General features: G+C 55.9%; 1 protein-coding gene across 2 annotated transcripts in view; it reads right to left on the bottom strand.

Annotated features, from left to right (window-relative positions):
• Positions 1 to 25,157, bottom strand: part of ALDH18A1 (aldehyde dehydrogenase 18 family member A1) — a 32,799-nt gene extending 7,642 nt beyond the window's left edge. The window contains exons 1-13 of one of the 2 annotated variants that reach the window (XM_061548268.1): positions 25,014 to 25,157; positions 24,661 to 24,764; positions 20,915 to 21,180; positions 10,461 to 10,610; positions 9,541 to 9,645; positions 6,702 to 6,923; positions 5,522 to 5,612; positions 5,151 to 5,275; positions 3,172 to 3,316; positions 2,814 to 2,887; positions 2,003 to 2,102; positions 1,237 to 1,454; positions 549 to 686 (exon numbers count right to left, since the gene is read on the bottom strand). In XM_061548268.1, coding sequence (XP_061404252.1) covers positions 549 to 686; positions 1,237 to 1,454; positions 2,003 to 2,102; positions 2,814 to 2,887; positions 3,172 to 3,316; positions 5,151 to 5,275; positions 5,522 to 5,612; positions 6,702 to 6,923; positions 9,541 to 9,645; positions 10,461 to 10,610; positions 20,915 to 21,180; positions 24,661 to 24,730 — 1,704 coding nt within the window. In that variant the 5' untranslated portion in view covers positions 24,731 to 24,764; positions 25,014 to 25,157. The remainder of the gene's footprint in view (positions 1 to 548; positions 687 to 1,236; positions 1,455 to 2,002; positions 2,103 to 2,813; positions 2,888 to 3,171; positions 3,317 to 5,150; positions 5,276 to 5,521; positions 5,613 to 6,701; positions 6,924 to 9,540; positions 9,646 to 10,460; positions 10,611 to 20,914; positions 21,181 to 24,660; positions 24,765 to 25,013) is intronic. The other variant, XM_061548276.1, reaches the window with a different exon arrangement.
• Positions 25,158 to 25,403: the final 246 nt, after the last annotated feature.

The raw sequence follows: 25,403 nt of genomic DNA, 5'->3' as shown, positions 1-25,403 counted from the left end.
ACACACACAGACATGCATGCACACACGCTTGGACACGCGCACATGCACGCACGCATATGGACACATGCACAAAGACAAAGATATGAACAGACACATGTACACGTACACACACGACAGATGCAGATATACTCCCACACCGATGTGGCCTACACAGGCAGTTGGGGAAAGTGCCACGATGTTGGTAGCGTGCATGGGGGAGTATGTGTGTCTATTTGTGAGTAGGCGTGTGGGGAACGGTAGCGTAGTGGTTAGCGCACTGCGCTACCAACCCGGCGACCAGAGTTCGATTCCCGCTCACTGCCAACATCGGTGACAATTATCTGAACCGGATCTGGGCCTTCGCTCGGTCGCTTCAGCTTTAAACGAGTGCCTGGTGCGGTGTGTAAACATCGCTACCTGGGGAGACAAAGGCGGTCGGGCGTGGTGCTGGCCCACCACCCCCTCGAGTGACATACCGGCCTTTGTAGGCGCTACTCGCTAACATCACTTGCCCCAACAGTCTGTGAAGGCTACGAGGGGGATTCTGCGTCTTGTTTGTGTGTGGGTACCAGCTGCACCGCTGCGGACGCGCCGTGCAGCGCCAGCGCCTCCTGGGCGAGCGCGTGCAGCACCTGGTTGGAGCGCGTCGCCTCACGCCCACCCTTCAGGAGCAGCCCGTTACCCGTGGCAACCGCCAGCGCCGTCACCTGCATAACCACACAACCACAACACACACACACACACCCACATACACCTACTTAACAAAGGCAAAGATCCCCCGTACAGCCTTACCAGCTGTTGGGGCAAGTGCTGTTAGCGAGTAGCACCTCTGAATGCCGGCACGGCACACGAGGGGGTGGGTGGCCAGGACCACACCTACACACACACACGTGCACACTTCTATATACACACACGTGCACAATTATATACACACACGTGCACAATTATATACACACACGTGCACATTTATATACACACACGTGCACATTTATATACACACACACACGTGCACATTTATATACGCACACTATGTGGCGGTGACGTCACCACAGGCGAGGTGCACCTCGACGCCACGTGAAGTGTTGCAGGCCGCTGGCAGGGGTCATAAGTTGACCGACTGAGATGGCTCGCAGATGCACCACCTGCGCCCCCCCTACTGTGCCAATTTGCTGCGTTTTTATTGTGGCTGAGAAAATTCAGAGTGCGCTCCCCTGCAACCCCCCATGCCCCACTCCTCCCCGTGGAGCCAGAGCTCACCTGAGGCAGGCAGTCGGGGCGTGACTCGAAGATGACGAGGAGGAGGCCAATGGGAACCGTCACCTGCTCCAGCTCCAGGCCCGGGGCGAGCAGCGTGCGGCGCAGCGCGCGCCCCAACGCTGTCGTGGACGCCACCGCGATTTGACGCAGCCCGATAGCCAGGCTGTTCAGCTTAGCAGTGGAGAGAGAAAGCCTCTTCAGCAGGGGCTCGGCCAAGCCTGCTCCACACCGCGGGGAATACACAAGCCACGACGTGGCACAAACCGGCACGTCAACACTCACCACATCACACACCGGCACGTCACCACTCACCGCACCACAGTACACACCGGTACGTCATCACTCACCGCACCACATCACACACCGGTACGTCATCACTCACCGCACCACATCACACACCGGTACGTCAACACTCACCGCACCACATCACACACCGGTACGTCAACACTCACCGCACCACATCACACACCGGTACGTCAACACTCACCGCACCACAGGACACACCGGTACGTCAACACTCACCGCACCACAGGACACACCGGTACATCAACACACACGGGACCACAGTAGTGAGCGAGTGAGAGTTTGAGTGAGAGTGAGTGAGAGTGAGGATGAGTGAGTGAGAGCGAGCAAGTGAGTCAGTGAGCGAGCGAGTCAGTGGAAGTGAGTGAGCGAGTGCGAGTGAGCGAGTGCGAGTGAGCGATTGTGAGTGGTAGCCAGTGAGCGAGCGAGTACGAGTGAGCGAGGGTGATGCAGATGCTGGTACCGGTGGAGGCCGCCGCCTCCAGGTCGACTCGGTTGGCTGCCAGGATCTCGTCTCCCCTCTCGGTCAGCAGCTCGGCCAGACGTATCACGATCTCCGCCCGCTACGACAGAGCAGCGTCACACAAAGACAATGATCCCCCGTGTAGCCTTAACAGACTGTAGGGGCAAGTGCTGTTAGCGAGCACCTATGAAGGCCAGCACGGCACACGAGGGGGTGGGTGGCCAACATCACGCCCTACCACCTTTGTCTCCCCAGTGGGGATGTTCACTTCACGCACTGCACCAGGTACTTATTTGAGGTCTGAGTCGACCAAGGGGAGGCCCATGACCGGTTCAGATAATCGTCACTAGCATTGACCGTGAGCGGGAATCGAACTCGGGTTTCCAGGTTCGTAGCGCAGCGCGCTAACCGCATCATCACACGCACCCAGCATCACACAGGAGCATCACGCATGCAGCGTCACGTGAGCACAGTGTCGCACTGCAGCATCGTGCTCGCAGCATCACACAGCTACAAACGCCAAATGCACACCACATTCGCAATCACACAACACACCGTACACACCTTACACACACGTATGGTCTGTGCGTGTGCATGTCAGCGCAGGTGCGTATGTCAGTATGTGTCTGGGTGACTCAGCCTCAAATGAGAACCAGGTGCAGGGTGTAAACATCGCCACGAGGAAAACCAAGGCTGCCGGGCGTGGTTCTGGCCACCCACCCACTCGTGTGCCGTGCCGGCCTTCATTAGGTGCTCACGGACAGCACAGAGTGTGTGAAGGCTACACAGGGAGTCTTTGCAGAGTGTTCACCTGCTCAGGTTGCAGTGTGGACAGCTCCCTGCCTGCTGCTCGCGCCAGCTTTGCCTGAGTCTCCACACTCATCCCTGCACATCGCCACCATCATCAATGCCAATCATCAACATCACCACAATCATCACTACCGACATCATCACTACTAACAGCACCACCATCATCAATACCAGTCATCACTATCATCATCACCACCATCATCATCATTACCATCATAATCATCATCACAACCACCACCCCCACCATCATCATCACTACCACCACCATCATCATCACTACCCCAATCACCATTTTCACCATCATCACTACCACCACCATCACCCCCTCCTTCTCCAGCCCCTGCACCTGGTTGCCGTACCCTCGGGCTTGACCTCGGTGAAGAAGGTGCCGACGCGCTTGCCGGCAAGGATGTCGGTGATGACGTGCCCAGTCACCTTGGGGTTGGTGCCATTGGCAATCACCACGGCGGTGCCGCCCCGCAAGGCCCACAGCGCAGCCTTCACCTGCACCCCGACACCCGCAGAGATGCACGGAGACACGTAAAGATACAGACCCACAAACACCCGCAGAGATGCACGGAGACACATAGCTATACAAAGAGACACAGAGATACAGAAACACCCAGAGACCCACAGAGATACACAGAAACCCACAGAAATACATCTATATATATATATAAAATCGCAAATCTGTCTGTCTATCTGTCTGTCTGTGTATCGGACCATACGCAGTTTCATTGGACGAAATGTCAGGGATTTGCGAGACACGATTGGTCCGGCGGTTGCCCCTGGCAACGGGTAGCGACGCATTCGCCGCGGGGTGGACGCCATTTTTAATTCCCGTTAAAAATAGGCGCACGCATTAACACGCAACTCTGAGGTAAATTCATCAAAGTTTCACGTCCTCTTCACTCCCCCCCACCACAATGTGTGCAATTACTATTATAGGGTCGGTAGATTCTAAAATTATAGCGATTAGACAGTATTATTGTAGCGGGGGGGGGGGGAACGGCACCCGTACCCAGCCTCAGCCGGGTAGGCAATTTAGGCGAGGCCGGAGGCTCTGCACGGTACTAGGCCTCGACACCCACCACGCGACTCTGAGGTAAATTCATCAAACTTTCACGTCCTCTTCACTCCCCCGCCACCCCAATGTGTGCAATTACTATTATAGGGTCGGTAGATAATAAAATTATAGCGATTAGACAGTCTTATTGTAGCGTGGGGGGGGGAATGGCACCCGTACCCAGCCTCAGCCGGGTGGGCAATTTAGGCGAGGCCGGAGGCTCTGCACGGTACTAGGCCTTGACACCCCACCACCCTACAGCGGATCGGCGTGCCTCACTAAAACCCTACAACAGATCGGCACGCCTCACACAAACCCTACAACGGATCGGCGCGCCTCACTAAAACCCTACAACGGATCGGCGCGCCTCACTAAAACCCTACAACGGATCGGCGCGCCTCACACAAATCCTACAACGAATCGGTACGCCTCACACAAATCCTACAACGGATCGGCGCGCCTTACACAAACCCTACAACGGAAGCGTAACGCATTGTAGTGTCGTCGTTAGCGCGCCGCGCTACGAACCCGGCGACCCGAATTCCATTCCCGCTCACGGCCACCACCGGTGACGATTATTTGAACCGGTCCTGGGCCTCCCCTAGGTCGACTCAGCCTCAAAACGAGTAACTGGTGTGGCGTATGAACATCGCCACTGGGGAGACAAAGGCGGCCGGCCGTGGTGGATCCAAGTCCCGGGCGAAGCCGGGTAGTACAGCTAGTAGAGATACACAGAGACACATAGAGATACAGAAACACCCACAGAGACCCACAAAGCTGCTCTTGCGAGAGGAGCAGCCGCTGCGACATTGGGCGGCCGCTACGGAAGCAGCAGTCAGCCATGGCCGGCAACCCCAGGCAGAGCCACCGGCCCGACACCCACAACCTCATCACCCCACCGCCCCACCACCGCCCCACCACCCACAACCGTCACCCCGTCACTCCACCACCCGCCACCCCATTGACCAATCACCCCACCACCCACCAACTCATTTCCCCACCACGCCATCACCCCACCATCCCACTCCCTCATTACCCCACTACTACCACCACCCTCCCCACCACCCTCCCCACCACCCTCCCCACCACCCTCCCCACCACCCTCCCCACCACCCTCCCCACCACCCTCCCCACCACCCTCCCCACCACCCTCCCCACCACCCTCCCCACCACCCTCCCCACCACCCTCCCCACCACCCTCCCCACCACCCTCCCACCACCCTCCCACCACCCCCTCACCAGCCCCCCACCAGCCCCCCACCACCCCGTCACCTTGGCCTCCATGCCCCCGACACCGACGCGAGACTTCCCCCCGAAGGTGATGGCGGCCGCCTCGTCCGGGTAGAACTCATCCAGCAGCTTGGCGTCCTCAGAGTCAGGAGGGCTGTCAAACAGCCCTGCACACTCGCACACACCACCACCCTGTCACCATCAACACGCCTCATCACCACCACCTCGTCACCATCTATACAACTCGTCACCAGCACCTCGTCATCATACACCATCAACATACGTCATCGTGGTTATTGCGGTGTTTGTTGTGGTGGTGATTGTGGTTGTGATTGCGATCGTGGTGATTGTGGTGGCGATTGTGGTTATTGTGGTAGTGGTTGTTGTGGTAGTAGTGGTGGTGGTGGCCGTACCCTCGACGTCGGAAAGGACGATGAGGAGATCAGCCTCCATCTCCACGGCGATCCTCGCCGCCAGACTGTCGTTATCCTGCACGCTGATCACCTAGACACACCACACACACCCCGACGGACATGCTGTAACCTACACTCCACACCATACATAACACGGCGCATAATACAGCCGCCGTTCGCCAGTCGGTGACGATGACATAACCAAAACTCTTTTGCCAAGTAAAGTGAATTTTGAGACGTTGTGACCGGATGATGGAACAGAGCCAGGTCGTGCCGTGGGGGTTTACTGAGACGACTGGCAGATGTGCCACCGGTGCCCCCTACTGCACCGACTCGCTGCGTTTTTGTTCTCCGGTGCTCTGTCTGTCATTGTGAGCGTCGCTCCTCTGCCCACTTCTGTTTTTGGAGGGCGACTGCCTTCCACTGCCCAGTAGCGTCCTTCATGAGCTTCCTCTTCCTCCCACGACCACCACTCATCCTTGCAGTGGCGTACAGCTCCCTGAACCTCTGAGCGAAGGCTGCGGTAAGGCTGCATATTTTGCGTGGCTGCAATGGGGAGGCATTGGCTGTGAACCCAACGCAGCAACTGCACCAAGCCACAGTCCTGAACCTCACCCATTTTTCTTCAACATCAGGAGGGGGAGGGGACGATGCCAACCCCAGCTGCAGGCGATGAAATTCTTGCTTAAAACTTTCAGCAAGTCGGTACCAAGATATTGTGGGTTTGAATGGGGTCCTTGGTGGGCACCCACCACCTGTGGAAGAATGGCAGGCGCATCTTACAGATGACAAGTCAGTGGGCAGATCAGCTCCACAAACATTTCACGTGACCAATCGCAGTGGCTTCGTGCCGTTTCTGGAGGGTGCGGGTTCAGTCTCCTGGCTCCTTTATACGCGGCTTTCTGGTGAACGAGTTCAAGGTGGAGGGGCTTACCAGCAGCTTGTGCCCGTCCACAGGCCCCGTTGGCCACCGTGGCGGCTACGAGTACCATGAGGGGAACGGCCGATTGGCATTGTCTCAAATGGCGTTGCTTACAGCCACGACAGCATTACCGACCGGCAACCACCGAGGTGAGGGGTTGTTTCTGCAGTCGCACAAGCACGCACATCGTGCAGAGCTTGTGCCAGTGAGTGCGACTGTTGCGAGTGCTTGTGATTGTGGGTGGTTGTGGTGGCGCACGCCATGCGGTTGTGCTGCGGTTGTTGTTGTTGTTGCCGTGGCGGTGGCGGGGAGGCCGTGTCTCCGCACCCCGGCGAGGTCCCCGCTGGGCTCGGGTGGAGGGGCCACGGCGTCGTTGGCATTGATGATGGGGACGATGTTCATGGCCAGCAGCTCGTCTAGCGTGCCACGCAGGTTAAGGCGCTTCTGCTGGTCGTGGAAGTCCAGGTTCGTCACCAGGATCTGAGATACAGAGACACGGGGACACGGTGACACAGGGACATGGTAAGAAGAAGACAGAGACACGGTGAGATGGAGACAAGATGGTAATGGTAGTTGTGGTTGTTATACAGTTGATCGTCGATTATCCGGTGCGCGATTATCCGGCTTCCAACATTATCCGGTGGTTCCGGACTGATGCGGCAAAACCGGCAAAACCGCTCCGAAGGCTGTTCCAGTCCGGCGATTAGCGTGACAAAACAGTACCTATGCTTGATTTCAGTGTCAAATTTTACATACAGTATATTATATATCACATTCAACAACTTAAACAATCAAAATACTGCACGTATATATACATTTTTCATGCCGAATAACGACGGTAATAAAAACGGAAAATATAGTGCGATCCAGCGAAAAGTGCGCGCAATTCGGCGTTAGCCGTAGATTTGGTCGAAAAGCTGCATCAGTCAGGAGATCGATAAAACACACGTAGTTGAAACAAGAGCGGAGTATGTACATCACCCCTTGCATTTGAGATTGGAGTGGTGAGTACGGTACAGTAAATACGGTAACTTTTTACAGTAGGATATTTGTTTTCGACAGATAATTGATGCTCTACTGTAGTTGTGGCAGTTGTGGTGCTGGTGGTTTCTTATGTGGCGGTGGTTGTTGGGGTTGTGGTGGTGGTGGTTGTGGGGGTGTTTGTGGTGCTGTTGGTTGTGGTGCAGGAATGGAAGGTGTCCCCGTGGTGGTCCGCCTCTTTAAGAGAGGGGACTGCACATACTGTAACAACTACAGGGGCATCTTCCTTCTCAGTGTGCCGGGAAAGGTCTTGGCAAAGATGATTCAACATTGCCTTGCCAGCCACGCTGAGGAGAGGCTTGCAGAGCCCCAATGTGGTTTCAGACCAGGACGGTCCTGCTAGGATGCCATATTCTCTGTCCGTCTGCTACAGCAAAGGTATAGAGAATTCAAACAAGACCTACATCTCTGCTTTATTGACCTGGTTAAGGCCTATGATACCATCAACAGGCCAGGGATCTGGGCTGGTCTGAGTTCTTTTGGAGTCTCTGACTCTCTGCTCACAATGCTTAAGGGCCATGATGGTGGGCAGGCCCGGGTAAAGCTACATGGGCCAGGAGTCAGAGCCATTCCCTGTTCACCTTGGGGTGCGACAGAGATATACTCTGGCTCCCATATTACTTAACATCATCTTTGACCATGTAGTTCAAGAAGATTTCCATGGCTGTACTGGAGGAATTTCTATCTGGTAGAGATACAATGGGAAGCTGATCGATGCCCAGGTGTGATTGAGGGATGAATCCCTATTGACCAACCATGTTATGTATGCGGATGATCTGGTGATTGCTGCTCACTCAGAGGAGTGGGAGGTGCTGCTGCTGAACCAGGAGCGTGCCACTAAGAGGTGGGATCTTACCATCAACCCCACCGAAACTAAGCACCTGCCTGGATATTTTGTCGCATCAAAAACTCCACCCCTCAACTCTTCATTGGTGATAGAGCAATTGTGGAGATAGTAACCATCTCTGGTTTGAAAGTAGAGGTCTCACTTTTAATCAGTCGAGCGAGATTTTCTTTTCATTGGATGCGTAATGCTGTGTGGAAGCTTCTTGGTCTGTCGCTCTACACGAAGCTTCAGGTCTTCTTGGTCACGGTCATGCCCTCCCCCTTATCTATGCTTGTGAACATAGACCCCTCTAATGGAACACCTGCACTGGTTTGAACCATTCAGGCTGGCCTGCCTACGATCCATCTTGGGCTTAACCAGGCTGTATTGTGCGATAAGCTCACAAATCCTTGAAAGATCTGGGCACATTCTCATCAGTGAGCTCCTCCGGCAGGCAAGGCTGCATTGGCTAGGTCATGTAGCCCGCATGCCAAACTACTGCATTTAAAAAAACTAATTTTTACCAGATAAGGCCGACTGAGCTATGAAGCTCTTTTTTGGAAGCAACCTGGCCACAAATTATATCTCAATTAAGTAGCTTATCGTGTGGAAATTTATAGCAGACAAATACTCTAAATTCATGTTTTTAAATGGAGGGAAAAACTGGAGGATCCAGAGAAATATCCACACGACCACGGGGAGAACATGCAACCTCCAAATATACAAGCATCAGGGTCGGGATCGAACCCACGACCTCCTGTATACCAGCAAGGTAGTTCACATCTCACCGCCATGGCACCCCAAGCAGCTGCCGTTTGGCCAGATAGAGGGGGTTAAACGGGCACGACATGGGCTGGAGAGAAGATGGATTGAGGATGTGGAGCTAAGTGGACTTGCCAAATACTGGTACCAGCGGTGTCAAGATCGGCCTCTATGGAGCAGTTGGAGGCAGTCACCCTCCAACAACAACAGAGGGCAGAGGAGCGATGCTCACAACCACGAGCAGAGCACCGGGTGGCTAAAGCACAGCAGGTTGGCACAGTAGGGGGCACAGTTGGTGCATCAGCCAGTCGTCTCAGTCAGCCAACTCATGGCACCTGGGTCTGTCTCGTGACCTCCTGCCAATGAGACTTCACGTGGCCTCCAAGTGCACCTGGCCTGGCACAGGCGTCGTGGTTATGTATTGGTATTGGTGCTGTTGCTGTTGGTGGCTGTGGTGGCGGTCGTCACCTGTGCGGAGCAGATGCTGTACTGGGTGAACATCGCCTCGTAGAGCGCCATGAGGCCGCTCTGCCCCGCAGCGGCGCACGCACGCGCCTCCAGCACGGGCACCGCCTGCACCACCACAACAACCACAACCACAACAACCATAATCACAACTACAACAACCAAACAGCTTCACAGGTACGCTCCTCCAGCACAGGCTCCGCCTACACCGCGACAACAACCACAACAAGCACAACCACAACCACACACCTTCACATGTATGCGCCTCCAGCACAGGCACCACCACAACAACAACCACAGTTTCACACGTACGTGCCTCCAGTATGGGCACCGCCTGCAGCACCACAACCACCACAACAACCATAATCACAACTACAACAACCAAACAGCTTCACAGGTACGCTCCTCCAGCACAGGCTCCGCCTACACCGCGACAACAACCACAACAAGCACAACCACAACCACACACCTTCACATGCATGCACCTCCAGCACAGGCACCACCACAACAACAACCACACAGTTTCACACGTATGTGCCTCCAGTATCGGCACCGCCTGCAGCACCACTACCACAACCACCACAACAACCATAATCACCACTACAACAACCAAACAGCTTCACAGGCATGCGCCTCCAGCACAGGCTCCGCCTGCACCACAACTACCACAACCCCTACAACCACAACAACCACGTTAACAACAAAAACAACCACAATCACAGCACGGCGTTGACCTGGATGTGACTCGAGTGCAGTGCTTGGTGCACGCTCTGTGTCACCATGTGTGTCACTGTGTGTGTCACTGTGCGTGTCAACGTACGTGTCAACGTATGTGTCACTGTGTGTGTCACTGTGCATGTCAACGTGTGTGTCACTGCGTGTGTCACTGTGCGTGTCAACGTGTGTATCACTGCATGCGTCACCATGTCCTTGAGCTGGTTGTGGCTGGAGTGCAGCGCTTGGCGCACGCTCTGCGACAGGAGGATCTCGTGGCGCAGGCGCTGCTTGCCGAAGGCGACGGCGCCGCTCGTCACGATCAACATTTCACAGCCCTGGTTCTGCAGCTCCGCCACCTGCACACGCGCACGCCCACCGCATAGTGAATACACACTCACCACACACTCACCACACACCGCACGGTGCGTACACACTCACCACTCACACCGCACGTACACACTCACCACACACACCGCACGTACACACTCACCACACACACCGCACGTACACACTCACCACTCACACCGCACGTACACACTCACCACACACACCGCACGTACACACCCACCACACACACCGCACGTACACACTCACCACTCACACCGCACAGTGCGTACATACTCACCACATACACCGCACGGTGCGTACACACTCACACCGCACGTACACATTCACCACTCACACCGCACGTACACACTCACCACATACACCGCACGTACACACTCACCACATACACCGCACATACACACTCCCCACTCACACCGCACGTACACACTCACGACTCACACCGCACGTACACACTCATTACTCACACCGCACGTACACACTCACCACACACACCGCACGTACACACCATTCACACCGCACGTACACTTTCACCACACACACCGCACGTACACACTCACCACACACACCGCACGGTGCGTACACACTCACCACTCACACCGCACGTACACACTCACCACACACACCGCACGTACACACTCACCACTAACACCACACGTACACACTCACCACACACACCGCACGTACACACTCACCACACACACCGCACGTACACACTCACCACTCACACCGCACGTACACACTCACGACACACACCGCACGTACACACTCACCACTCACACCGCACGTACACTCTCACCACTCACACCGCACGTACACACTCACCACACTCACGGCACGTACACACTCACCACTCACACCACACGTACACACTCACCACACACACCGCACGTACACACTCACCACTCACACCGCACGTACACACTCACCACTCACACCGCACGTACACACTCACCACTCACACCGCACGTACACACTCACCACTCACACCGCACGTACACACTCACCACTCACACCGCACGTACACACTCACCACTCACACCGCACGTACACACTCACCACTCACACCGCACGTACACACTTGTAATGCGGTTGTAAACGGCCCTTCTGAGGTGCCGTCAGGGGGGGAGGAGTTAGGTCACGTGGGGGGCAGAGGGGTTGAGTATAGAAGGAGGGGAACCGGAAGAGCAAGGGAGTGACGGGGAACCAGGAACAGAGGAAGGCCACGAAGGGCGAAGCGGGGTGTGGCGAGATCGCCACGAACACGGGGGGAGCGAGGATCGGCACCGTTGGCCAGCGGTGACCGACCCGAAGCAGCGAGGAGGCTGCAGTCAGCAGCGGGGCTGCACAGAGAGGGTGGGCAGCGGGTCTGCATACAGTGACAGCCAGAGGGTCTGCACATAGGGGTAGCAGCGGGAGTCTGCATAGGGGTAGCAGCGAGTCTGCAGGGAGGAGGTTACAGTAGATGAAGCAGAGAGTCAGAGGGGAGAGGAAGCTATAATAGCAGTGAATAGCCGGGGGCTACAAATACAGGAGTTATAACAGAGTGCCGTGTGGGTAAAGACGTGAACCTGAATAAAGACACGAAGACAGAGAGAAGTGTTCGAGTCCTTTTATTACACTGGAGTCAGAAGTGAAACGGCATGGCGAAACAACTGAGGAAGAAGAATATCCCATCTCCGGCGTCGGCTTCATCATCGGACGACGACGATCTTCCTCCTGAGGTCGGTTTCACTTCGGCGGAGGGAGAGATCCGTGAGGGCCCGGGTGTGGAGGAGGTTGCCGCTGCGTCCGACCCATCTGCGTTGAAGGACGAAGATTTAAGATGGACCCGGATGGCGGAGCAACTGGCGACCCTAAAAACCGTCATCACGGAGTTGTGTGACCTTGTCACGCCAAGGGCGGCGTTGGAAGGTGATGGTGGTGATCGGCAGGAGCCCGGGTCGTCTTCGATGGCGCCGCCATCGGCCACGCGGCGTGAAGACGCCATCTTGGGCGTGGCGCACCACGGAAGGCGGGAAGCCGCCATTTTGGGGCCGCCACGAGGATCGTCCGCCATCTTGGCGACACCGCGTTGCGACGCCTTGCTGAACTTGCCGCCGGAAGAGTCGGTGACGGACGGAAGCAGGCCAAGGAGCCGCAGTCGTCACCTTACAACTGTTAAGGAGTTCTCCATCGGGGGCGATTGGAGTGCGTTCGCTTGTCGATTTTTGGCGGCGGTACGAACGGCAAGGTGGACGGACGCCGAGGCGCTGGAGGTGCTTCCGACTCTCCTTGACGATGAGTCTGTTCGTTTTTTTCGCTCTATAAAAGCTGCGAAGAAGAAAACATTGCGTGGAGTGTTCGACGAAATGGCGGACGCGTACGAGCCACCGGATGACGCCCATCGCCGCTTCGTGCAGCGGCAACGCGCACCGGAGGAGTCGCCTGTAGCGTACAGGGGCGCCGTGCTGGAACTCGCGATGGCCGCTTACCCGGAGACGGAGCCTGACCTGCTGGAACCTCTCATCTTGGGGAAGATGTTGGAGTTATCCCGGGATCTGGGCATTCCTATGCCGGCGTGCGGTCACGAGAAACTCACGTCCCGGACCGCGGCCAAGTGTTTGGACGCCCAGTTCAATCTCCGCCGCTGGAAACAAGTCGCGGCGTGGACGGGCGGTCCTGTCGTCGATGGGGGGGCCGTAGGGTGGGACCCTACAAAGGCCGTGTACGTGCCGGATGCGACCGGCCCCAAGGAGCTGTCGGCCGCCTCCACTCCGTGGCCGGCTCGAAGCGGGCCGGGGCTGCGGGCTCCGCCGCCGGCGCGGCCACGTCGGGACGGGGTGCCTGCTGCGCGCCGACCCGACGTCGACTGTTTCCGCTGCGGCCGTCGGGGCCACTATGCCAGGGACTGCTGGGCCCGGGTTCCGGGGCCGCCCCAGCAGGAGGCCTCGATCGCGGACGTCCCAAAGAAAGACCCTCCGGCACAGGCAAGTCGGTGCGCACCAGACACCCGGCAAGGCCTGACACCTCACTCATCGCCGTTGTTGTGCGACGCGGATGTTCTAAAATATGGGAGGCCAGTATCTGCGCCTTGTCGCTCGATAACGCAGTGGCGTAAGTTGGCTCGGCGGGTTGTCGCGGCCGCGACCATTATTTCGGATGTCATATTCCATCTTTTGAACATCCCACCGGGGGCCGTGAGGCCGGCTTACGCTTCCTGCATCGCTGCGAACGGGGGTAGTATGGGCATCGTGGGACAGGTGGACGCTAATATTTCTATCGGGGGGTCTCGGCCTCGGGCGTTGTGTTAATTTCGAGGTCCCTGGCGGTCCCTTGCTTGTTGGGCACGGATTTTTTGGCTAAGATGCCCATTCTAATTAGAATCAATGAAAATTGCATTGAACTACCAGGGGGCCGCAAATTGGCGTTTTTACAGTCCACCTGGGGGCGACCGGCTCCGGTTGCCCAGGTGCAGGCGTTATCGGAAGTTTCAGTTGATATTCCACCTGGCTCGCAGATGCTCATTCCCCTACGATACCGGAAGCCGGTTCCGGGTCGGCAGGGTGCTTGTGGAATTTTGCTGTCGCCGTCCGCCGCTGTTACGGGCGGATTGGCACTGGTGGGGGCGCAAACCATTGTCCGTCCGGATCAACGCCCGTTTTTGCAGGTGTTAAATGCGAGTTCTGAAAGCGTGTGTGTGCCGGCTGGTACCGTTGTGGCACACGCCACTACGGCGTTTACGGCTCAGAGTGACATTCCGGACGGGGGGCTGGTGGGTGGTGTTTCACACGACGGAGGGGTGGACGATCGTTGGATCGCCGAACTATGTGCGGAAAATTCGGCCCTTTCCGCTGAGCAGCGTTGTGCGATTCATAAATTATTAGCGAGCTATTCCGATGTGTTTAGCTCGGACGATTTGGACTTGGGACGCACCTCGCTGCTCTCTCATCACATCGAAACGGGGGACGCGGCCCCTATCCGCTTGAACTCGCGTCGGATGAGTCCGGCTGAGCGTGAGCACGTGCGAGGGGCAGTGGAAGACATGTTGAAAGCGGATATTATATCTCCGTCTAATAGCCCGTGGGGCGCGCCTGTCGTGTTGGTTAAAAAGAAAGATGGTAAATTACGATTTTGTGTGGATTTTCGGAAGTTGAATAAAGTGTCGGTGGCAGATGCGTATCCCCTGCCGCGTATGGACGATTCTCTCGACGCCTTGTCAGGGGCTAAGTTTTTTTCAACGCTAGATCTCTCTTCGGGCTTCTGGCAGCTTCCCCTTGACGAGCCCTCGCGGGAAAAGACAGCGTTCCGTACGCCGCAGGGGTTGTTCCAATTTAACTGTCTGCCGATGGGGTTGAATGCAGCCCCTGCCACCTTTCAGAGATTGATGGAGTTGGTATTGACGGGGTTGCAGTGGGAGACATGTCTCATTTATTTAGATGATATTATTGTTTTCAGCCGCACATTTGATGAGCATTTATTGCGGTTGGAGGCCGTTTTTGCCAGAATGCGTTCTGCTAATTTGAAATTTAAGCCTAAGAAATGTCATCTACTGCAACGTTCCGTTCGATACTTGGGACATATTGTTAGTGCGGACGGGGTGGCCACGGATCCAGAGAAAACTGCGTGTGTCCGGGATTGGGCAACCCCCGCCACGGTGGGTGATGTGCGTCGGTTTTTGGGGTTCGCCTCATATTACCGGAGGTTTGTTCCGAATTTCGCTACTATCGCCAGGCCTTTGCATCTCCTTACTGGGAAGGGGCACAAATTTGTGTGGGGACCGCCGGAGGAGGCGGCGTTTCGGAGCCTGCGCGATCTACTGGCTACTGCGCCGACGTTGGATTATCCGGACTTTGAACATCCCTTCATTCTGGATACTGATGCGAGTGACACCGGGATTGGGGCGGTGTTGTCCCAGTCAAAAGGTGGTGTTGAGCGTGTGGTGGCGTACGGGAGTCGGGTTTTGTCTCCCGCGGAAACTCGTTACTGCGTCACTCGCAGGGAACTTTTGGCTATTGTGTATTTTCTCCGCCAATTTCGACCGTATCTGTACGGTCGGTCGTTTATTGTCCGAACGGACCATGCGGCCTTGCAGTACGCTCTTAAGATGGACCAGCCATCCGGACAATTGGCGAGATGGCTGGACACGTTGCAAGAATTCTCCTTCCAAATTCACCATCGGAAGGGTGTGCGTCACGCTAACGCGGACGCACTGTCCAGGTTGCCGCAACAATCCCCTTGTGCGTGTGCGTCGGGGACGCATAGGTGTGGACCGGCTCAGCCCCCCCCTCAGCCTGTCGCGCGGGCAGTGGATCTTCTCGAACCTCCGCTTACACCGGGACCGGTTGAAGGGGGACCGGCTGACGGGATTTTGCGTCTTCCAAGGTCTGTGTGGATTCGGGAGCAAATGTTGGACGATTCTTTGGTGTCGTTACGGAAACGAACGGAGAGGGCGGGTAAGGAAGTCGGTGCGGGTGGTAATTCGGAAACTGCTCTCCGAGATGGGTTACTGATGTGGAGGGAAGGGATACAGGAACACTGGCGTCTCGTTGTGCCCGCGTCATTGCGCTATGAGCTGATTAGATCTTTGCACTGTGACACACTTTTACACCTGGGGGTGCAGAAAACCCTATTGACGCTGCAACGAGACTATTATTGGCACGGCATGACGACGGATGTCGTCGGTCACGTTCGCGCGTGTCCCGATTGTGCCCGCCGTAAGCCGCCTAAACATCCATATGTTCCGCCGATACAATCGATTAAAGTATCTCGGGTTAATGAGCTGGTGGCGTTAGATATTTTGGGACCCTTTCCGCCATCAGCTAAAGGGAATAAGTATTTACTGGTGGGGGTGGAGTACCTCTCTCGCTGGCCGATGGCCTGGCCCTTGCCTGACCAGTCAGCGGCGTCTATCACTGACGCCTTTCTATTTGGGTATGTAATGGACAAAGGGGCTCCGGAGAGGCTCCTTACGGATCAGGGACGTAACTTTTCGTCTAAATTGTTGGGGGAGGTGTGTGCGGCTCTTGGAACTAAAAAGATACGGACGTCCCCCTACCACCCGCAAACGGATGGTATGGTGGAACGGTTGAATCGGACTCTGTCCGCCATGCTGTGCCATACAGTCGGGGAAAACCAATCTGATTGGGATTTGCATATCCCTGGGGTGCTTTCGGCGTATCGCATGACGCCGCACGCGGCTACTGGATACTCGCCGTTTTTCCTTATGTACGGCCGTGAGAACGTGCCGCCGATTCATGACCAGTTGGGAACCGGTGCGAGGGGGCCTGTTAAGCCTCTTCCTGAGTATATTAAGGACAACGTTCGGCGTGTCGCTGAGGCGAGGGAAAATGCCCGCATGGCTACTGCCAAGGCTCAGGCCAGGAATGAGCGGTGTGCCCGACGTTCAAAGGGGGAGTGTCCCTGGAAAAAGGGGGACCTGGCCTGGCTTCATTGCCCACAGGTGCGGCCAGGTACATCTCCTAAATTACATCGACCTTGGCAGGGTCCGGTCCGCCTCATTGAGGTTCCCAACCCACAGTCGGCGCGTGTTCAGGTTGGTGCACGGCGTTGGTTCGTGCACACGTCCCGGTTGAAGCCATACATTGCCCCACGGCCGGATGCGTCATCTCCCGAAGTTGCCTTGCCGGGGTCTGTTGCTGCCGACTCGCCCTTGCCTGTGTCTGCTGACCTTGCGAGAGCGCCTGTCGTACCCTTCCCAGACAATCCGGCCGTGACAGCGCAGGGAGGAGGACCTTCCGCTTGTGGGACGCCGACCGGAGCCGCAGAACCCACGGGACCTGCAGCTCTTCCTATCCCTCCGCGGACGCGAGTACGGGATGTTTCTGGACGCGAGCGGGACAGTGGCGGGCCTCCAATGGCGACGGAAGAACTTGCGCCCGTCGCCCCTAAAACCCTTCCACGTTCCCGCTCGGCGGGTGGGCCGCCGACCGTCCGGGACGGCCCGGCTACCCGTACTCGCTCGAAATCCCTCACGTTTCGTTAGATTGTGTTGTGTTATTGTTATAATGTTCTTCAATGCTTCGTGTCTTTTTGCGTGTTGGCCCTTTACACCCGCATTGCTTTTCAGGTTGCAATTCAGCCGAGGTCGGCTGGATTTTCTTTAGGGGGGAGGGTGATGTAATGCGGTTGTAAACGGCCCTTCTGAGGTGCCGTCAGGGGGGGAGGAGTTAGGTCACGTGGGGGGCAGAGGGGTTGAGTATAGAAGGAGGGGAACCGGAAGAGCAAGGGAGTGACGGGGAACCAGGAACAGAGGAAGGCCACGAAGGGCGAAGCGGGGTGTGGCGAGATCGCCACGAACACGGGGGGAGCGAGGATCGGCACCGTTGGCCAGCGGTGACCGACCCGAAGCAGCGAGGAGGCTGCAGTCAGCAGCGGGGCTGCACAGAGAGGGTGGGCAGCGGGTCTGCATACAGTGACAGCCAGAGGGTCTGCACATAGGGGTAGCAGCGGGAGTCTGCATAGGGGTAGCAGCGAGTCTGCAGGGAGGAGGTTACAGTAGATGAAGCAGAGAGTCAGAGGGGAGAGGAAGCTATAATAGCAGTGAATAGCCGGGGGCTACAAATACAGGAGTTATAACAGAGTGCCGTGTGGGTAAAGACGTGAACCTGAATAAAGACACGAAGACAGAGAGAAGTGTTCGAGTCCTTTTATTACACACTCACTACTCACACCGCACGTACACACTCACCGCACTGTGCGTACACACTCACCACACACACCGCACGTACACACTCACCACTCACACCGCACGTACACTCTCACCACTCACACCGCACGTACACTTTCACCACACACCGCACGTACACACTCACCACACACACCGCACGGTGCGTACACACTCACCACTCACACCGCACGTACACACTCACCACACACACCGCACGTACACACTCACCACTCACACCGCACGTACACACTCACCACATACACCGCACATAGACACTCACCACTCACACCGCACGTACACACTCACCACTCACACCGCACGTACACACTCACTACTCACACCGCACGTACACACTCACCGCACTGTACGTACACACTCACCACACACACCGCGCGTACACACTCACCACTCACACCGCACGTACACTCTCACCACTCACACCGCACGTACACTTTCACCACACACACCGCACGTACACACTCACCACACACACCGCACGGTGCGTACACACTCACCACTCACACCGCACGTACACACTCACGACACACACCGCACGTACACACTCACCACACTCACCGCACGTACACACTCACCAACACACACCGCACGTACACACTCACCGCACGTACACACTCACCGCACGTACACACTCACCACACTCACGGCACGTACACACTCACCACTCACACTGCACGTACACACTCACCACCCTCACGGCACGTACACACTCACCACTCACACCGCACGTACACACTCACCACTCACACCGCACGTACACACTCACCACACAGACCGCACGTACACACTCACCACACAGACCGCACGTACACACTCACCACCCTCACGGGACGTACACACTCACCACCCTCACGGCACGTACACACTCACCACTCACACCGCACGTACACACTCACCACACAGACCGCACGTACACACTCACCACCCTCACGGCACGTACACACTCACCACCCTCACGGCACGTACACACTCACCACCCTCACAGCACGTACACACTCACCACCCTCACGGCACGTACACACTCACCACTCACACTGCACGTACACACTCACCACTCACACCGCACGTACACACTCACCACTCACACCGCACGTACACACTCACCACACACACCGCACGTACACACTCACAACACGTACACACTCACCACACACACCGCACGTACACACTCACCACTCACACTGCACGTACACACTCACCACTCACACCGCACGTACACACTCACAACACGTACACACTCACCACACACACCGCACGTACACACACACCGCACGTACACACTCACCACTCACACCGCACGTACACACTCACCACACACACCGCACGTACTCACTCACCACACACACCGCACGTACTCACTCACAACACTCACCGCACGTACACACTCACCACACACACCGCACGTACACACACACCGCACGTACACACTCACCACTCACACCGCACGTACACACTCACCACTCACACCGCACGTACACACTCACCACTCACACCGCACGTACACACTCACCACTCACACCGCACGTACACACTCACCACTCACACCGCACGTACACACTCACCACTCACACCGCACGTACACACTCACCACTCACACCGCACGTACACACTCACAACACTCACCGCACGTACACACTCACCACACACACCGCACGTACACACTCACCACTCACACCGCACGTACACACTCACCACACAGACCGCACGTACACACTCACCACACACACCGCACGTACACACTCACCACTCACACCGCACGTACACACTCACCACTCACACCGCACGTACACACTCACCACTCACACCGCACATACACACTCACCACTCACACCGCACGTACACACTCACCACACTCACCGCACGTACACACTCACCACACTCACCGCACGTACACACTCACCACACTCACCACACACACCACACACACCGCACACATACACTCACCACACACACCGCACGGTGCGTACACATCGTGTGTGTGGAGTGTGAGTGGCAAGGTGAAGAGTCCCTGAGTGAGCGAGCGAGTGTGCGTGGTGTGCGTGGGGTGTGTGTGAGTCAGGGAGTGGATGTGGCGAGTGTGTCGAGTGTGCATGGTGTGCGTGTGTACGAGTCAAGGGGCGGGTGTGGCGAGTGTGTTGAGTGTGCATGGTGTGTGTGTGTGTGAGTCAGAGGGCGGGTGTGGCGAGTGTGTTGAGTGTGCGTGGTGTATGTGTGCGAGTCAGGGGGCGGGTGTGGCGAGTGTGTTGAGTGTGCGAGTCAGAGGGGAGTGTGGCGAGTCCGTGTGGTGTGCGCGTGGCGTGCGCGAGTGACGAGTGAGTGTTGGGGTGTGAACGTGGTGTGTGTGTGGTGAGAGGGGTTAATGTGGGGAGTGCGTGTGGTGTGCGTGTGTGCGTGTGTGCGAGTGTGGTGAGTGTGGCGAATGATTGGTGAGGGACTCCTCACCAGTTCCCTGCTCCTTAGTGGACACATGTTGTACTCAAAGCCACAATCATCCATCCACTCGGGAAATTTCAGGGCAATCGTTGCCAGCAATCATCACCAGCAACGGTTGCCCCGAAATGAGCTTTGAGACGAGCCCACACAGGCCCGCCCTCGCCACACATGTGCGAGCGGGCAGCGCGAGCTCACCTGCTCCACGATGGAGGCGAGCCTGCCAAGGGCGAGGCCGCACTCATCCCCGCGCGTCACTACGGCGCTGCCCAGCTTCACAACGACGCGCCGCGCCCGCGTCAACTCGGCACGCCGCACCAGGGGCACCGAGCGCCCACGCTGCCGGCCCCCCAGTGCGGCAGCGGCGCGCGAAGGAGACGGCGCGCCGGCCCCGATGCCACCACCGCCGTCACCACCACTGCCGCCACCGCCAGGGGCAGCTGCAGAGAATCTGGCGTGGGGAGCTGGAGGGAGAGACAATGCATAAAGCGAGGGCAAACACAGGGTGTACACGGTCACAGTGGACATGCGCTGTGTGTGTACACGGTCACAGTGGACATGCTCTGTGTGTGTACCAGTGACATGCAGTGAGGTCAATGGCTGGGGAGGCACTGGCTAGTGTCAGAGCCAGATTCACACATTGAGGGGTGCGTGTCCTCACCGAGGGGGGCGTGTTAGACACGCCCCCCTCAGTGAGGCAGATGTGATAACTGCCTCCCCTGGTGCTTTTTCATTGCAGTTTCATGACGAGCCCAGCGAACCTAAATATCTTTATACACAAACGTGAAATAAGTTACCTGGAGTATGGAAGGCGAGGACATGAAATGAAGGGGTCTACAAACATTACATTGGTGACATACTGAGATAGTAACAGGCACGCGCTTATTGCCCACGCTCCATCCAGTTACTAAGGGGTTGCGCAATCAGAGGGGAGGCTGAGCTCGTCGCTGCCTCACCTCTCGTCTCTTCCTGTATTTGCAGCGGAGCTCTGCAAATTTGGCGATTTTGACTATAAAAATAATTGGAATCGCACAGAAATTACATTTATAACACAGATCAGTGGGAAAATCTGTATATTTATTTGATTTGATCATTTTTTTCATAACAGCTATTTTCATTGGAGTATCACAGGTGTAGTGCCATAAGAGGGGCCACTGTGCCAGCCCAAGAGGGGAGGGGCTGCTGGGAGCTCTGGGATCCTAGACAGATAAGCCTCGGCGCCAGGCGCTAGGATCCCAAGCAACCCAGACGCTTAAGCCCTTTGGCGCCACCAACGGGGGGGCTGTGTGTGCTCTGTGGGATATCTGGGGGCGCACACAACCCCACCCCGCGTTGGGGACGAGGCATAAAAGGGCAGCTCCCTGGCCGATCGGGGCCAGTCGCAGCTCAAGACCCAAGACCCGCCAGCCAGCCAGCTTAGGACCCTGGACCCCCTCGTCCCGCTTGTCCTTGTAAGGGCCGGGACGCTGTGAGGGGCAGTGGTGGGACTCTGGGACTCCCGGCTCTACGTCCTTGTAAGGGCGAGTTCCGAGGAAGCCAGAGTCCAGACCCGCACCTTGGCTGGGTCGGGTCAGATAGCCTCCCCTAGGTTAATTGTAGCCGGAGGACCCCAGAGCGTAGCCAGAGTAGTGTATCTAGGCTGTGTACCTAGGCGGTGTACCTAGTCTGCAACAGAGTATCAGGACTGTTGGAGTGTTGTATTGTAATAAAGAAGTTACCTCTACAAGTGTCTCAGGAACCCATTACACAGGTGAGGCTCTGCCTCCCCTGCTTCCCCTGACCGCACGTCCCTTGTGTGTACATGGTCACAGTGGACACGCGTTGTGTGTGTGTGTAGTTGGTGTGTGTGTGTAGTAGGTGTGTGTGTCAGTAGTAGGTGTGTGTGTGTAGTTGGTGTGTGTGTGTGTAGTTGGTGTGTGTGTGTGTAGTTGGTGTGTGTGTGTGTAGTTGGTGTGTGTGTGTGTAGTAGGCGTGTGTGTAGTAGGCGTGTGTGTAGTAGGCGTGTGTGTGTGTAGTTGGTGTGTGTGTGTAGTTGGTGTGTGTGTGTAGTTGGTGTGTGTGTGTAGTAGGTGTGTGTGTGTAGTAGGTGTGTGTGTGTAGTAGGTGTGTGTGTGTAGTAGTAGGCGTTTGTGTGTGTAGTAGTAGGCGTGTGTGTAGTAGTAGGTGTGTGTGTAGTAGTAGGTGTGTGTGTCAGTAGTAGGTGTGTGTGTCAGTAATAAGTGTATGTGTCAGTAGTAGGTGTGTGTGTGTAGTAGGTGTGTGTGTGTAGTAGGTGTGTGTGTGTAGTAGGTGTGTGTGTGTAGTAGGTGTGTGTGTGTAGTAGGTGTGTGCGAGTAGTTGGTGTGTGAGTAGTTGGTGTGTGAGTAGTTGGTGTGTGAGTAGTTGGTGTGTGTGTAGTTCGTGTGTGTGTGTAGTTGGTGTGTGTGTAGTTCGTGTGTGTAGTTGGTGTGTGTGTGTAGTTGGTCTGTAGTTGGTGTGTGTGTGTGTAGTTGGTGTGTAGTTGGTGTGTAGTTGGTGTGTGTGTGTGTAGTTGGTGTGTAGTAGGTGTGTGTGTAGTTGGTGTGTGTGTAGTTGGTGTGTAGTTGGTGTGTAGTTGGTGTGTGTGTGTAGTAGGTGTGTGTGTGTAGTTGGTGTGTGTGTAGTTGGTGTGTGTGTGTAGTAGGTGTGTGTGTGTAGTTGGTGTGTGTGTAGTTGGTGTGTGTGTAGTTGGTGTGTGTGTAGTTGGTGTGTGTGTAGTTGGTGTGTGTGTAGTTGGTGTTTGTATAGTTGGTGTGTGTGTAGTTGGTGTTTGTATAGTTGGTGTGTGTGTAGTTGGTGTGTAGTTGGTGTGTGTGTAGTTGGTGTGTGTAGTAGGTGTGTGTGTAGTAGGTGTGTGTGTAGTAGGTGTGTGTGTGTGTAGTTGGTGTGTGTGTGTAGTAGGTGTGTGTGTGTAGTAGGTGTGTGCGAGTAGTTGGTGTGCGAGTAGTTGGTGTGTGAGTAGTTGGTGTGTGTGTAGTTCGTGTGTGTGTGTAGTTGGTGTGTGTGTGTAGTTGGTGTGTGTGTAGTTCGTGTGTGTAGTTGGTGTGTGTGTGTAGTTGGTCTGTAGTTGGTGTGTGTGTGTGTGTAGTGGTGTGTAGTTGGTGTGTAGTTGGTGTGTGTGTAGTTGGTGTGTGTGTAGTTGGTGTGTGTGTAGTTGGTGTGTGTGTAGTTGGTGTGTGTGTAGTTGGTGTGTGTGTGTAGTTGGTGTGTAGTTGGTGTGTAGTTGGTGTGTAGTAGGTGTGTGTGTAGTTGGTGTGTAGTTGGTGTGTGTGTAGTAGGTGTGTGTGTGTAGTTGGTGTGTGTGTAGTTGGTGTGTGTGTGTAGTTGGTGTGTGTGTGTAGTAGGTGTGTGTGTGTAGTTGGTGTGTGTGTGTAGTTGGTGTGTGTGTAATTGGTGTGTGTGTAGTTGGTGTGTAGTTGGTGTGTGTGTAGTTGGTGTGTAGTTGGTGTGTGTGTAGTTGGTGTGTGTGTAGTAGGTGTGTGTGTGTAGTTGGTGTGTAGTTGGTGTGTGTGTAGTTGGTGTGTGTGTAGTAGGTGTGTGTGTAGTTGGTGTGTAGTTGGTGTGTGTGTAGTTGGTGTGTAGTTGGTGTGTAGTTGGTGTGTGTCTAGTTGGTGTGTAGTTGGTGTGTAGTTGGTGTGTAGTTGGTGTGTGTGTGTAGTTGGTGTGTAGTTGGTGTGTGTGTGTGTAGTAGGTGTGTGTGTGTAGTTGGTGTGTAATTGGTGTGTGTGTAGTTGGTGTGTGTGTGTAGTTGGTGTGTGTAGTAGGTTTGTGTGTGTAGTTGGTGTGTGTGTAGTTGGTGTGTGTGTAGTTGGTGTGTGTGTGTAGTAGGTGTGTAGTTGGTGTGTGTAGTTGGTGTGTGTGTGTGTGTAGTAGGTGTGTGTGTGTAGTAGGTGTGTGTGTGTAGTAGGTGTGTGCGGAGTGCGCACCTCTGACAGCCCAGGCCGCCCTCCATTGCACACCGGCTCCGCTCCACGCCCTCATGGTTGACAGCATCATGCACACCACCACCACCAGCTGCTGCTACTACTACCTGTGTAACGTCACCAACACCACCACTATCATCATCATCACATTCATCGCCATCAAGATTCATCGCCATCAACATTACCACCTGGATCAACACCACCACCGTAATGATGACACCATCACCACAACTCTGACACCACTAACATCTCTGACACCACCACCACCACAACGACACCACCACAACGACACCACCACAACGACACCACCACCACGACGACACCACCACGACGACACCACCACACCACCCTGTTACCGGGACTCTCCCCGGCTCCGAGCTCTCCTGCCCGAACGGATCGCGGTGCCACGCGAGTGGCCGTGGACCGGCGCCACGCGCCCAAAACAGCAGCTCCTGTCAAAACCGGCTCGCGCGCTGCGGCTGCTGTTCAAAATCGCCTCTGTCTGACCGACCCGGTTTCTGTCTGACCGGTCTCTGTGGCGTGGCAACTTCTGTCCCTGTTGCCTCTGTCTGCTGCCAGCGTGGACTCCCGAGCGAAATTCGGACCTCGCTAAATGTCCCCTAGAGCACGCAATGCGCATGCGCAGCAAGCACGAAGTTGCTGTGCGCTTAAAGGATCGCATTTGGCATGAAGTGAATCGAGGCGGGGGTGAATGGGTTTAATGGCAGCAGTGTCCCAACTCTGGA

The sequence above is a fragment of the Lethenteron reissneri genome, chromosome 2 (genome assembly GCF_015708825.2).
Source record: "Lethenteron reissneri isolate LAM-NWPU_2019-01 chromosome 2, ASM1570882v1, whole genome shotgun sequence".
NCBI lineage: Eukaryota > Metazoa > Chordata > Hyperoartia > Petromyzontiformes > Petromyzontidae > Lethenteron > Lethenteron reissneri.
This window is presented reverse-complemented; position numbering and strand designations above follow the sequence as displayed.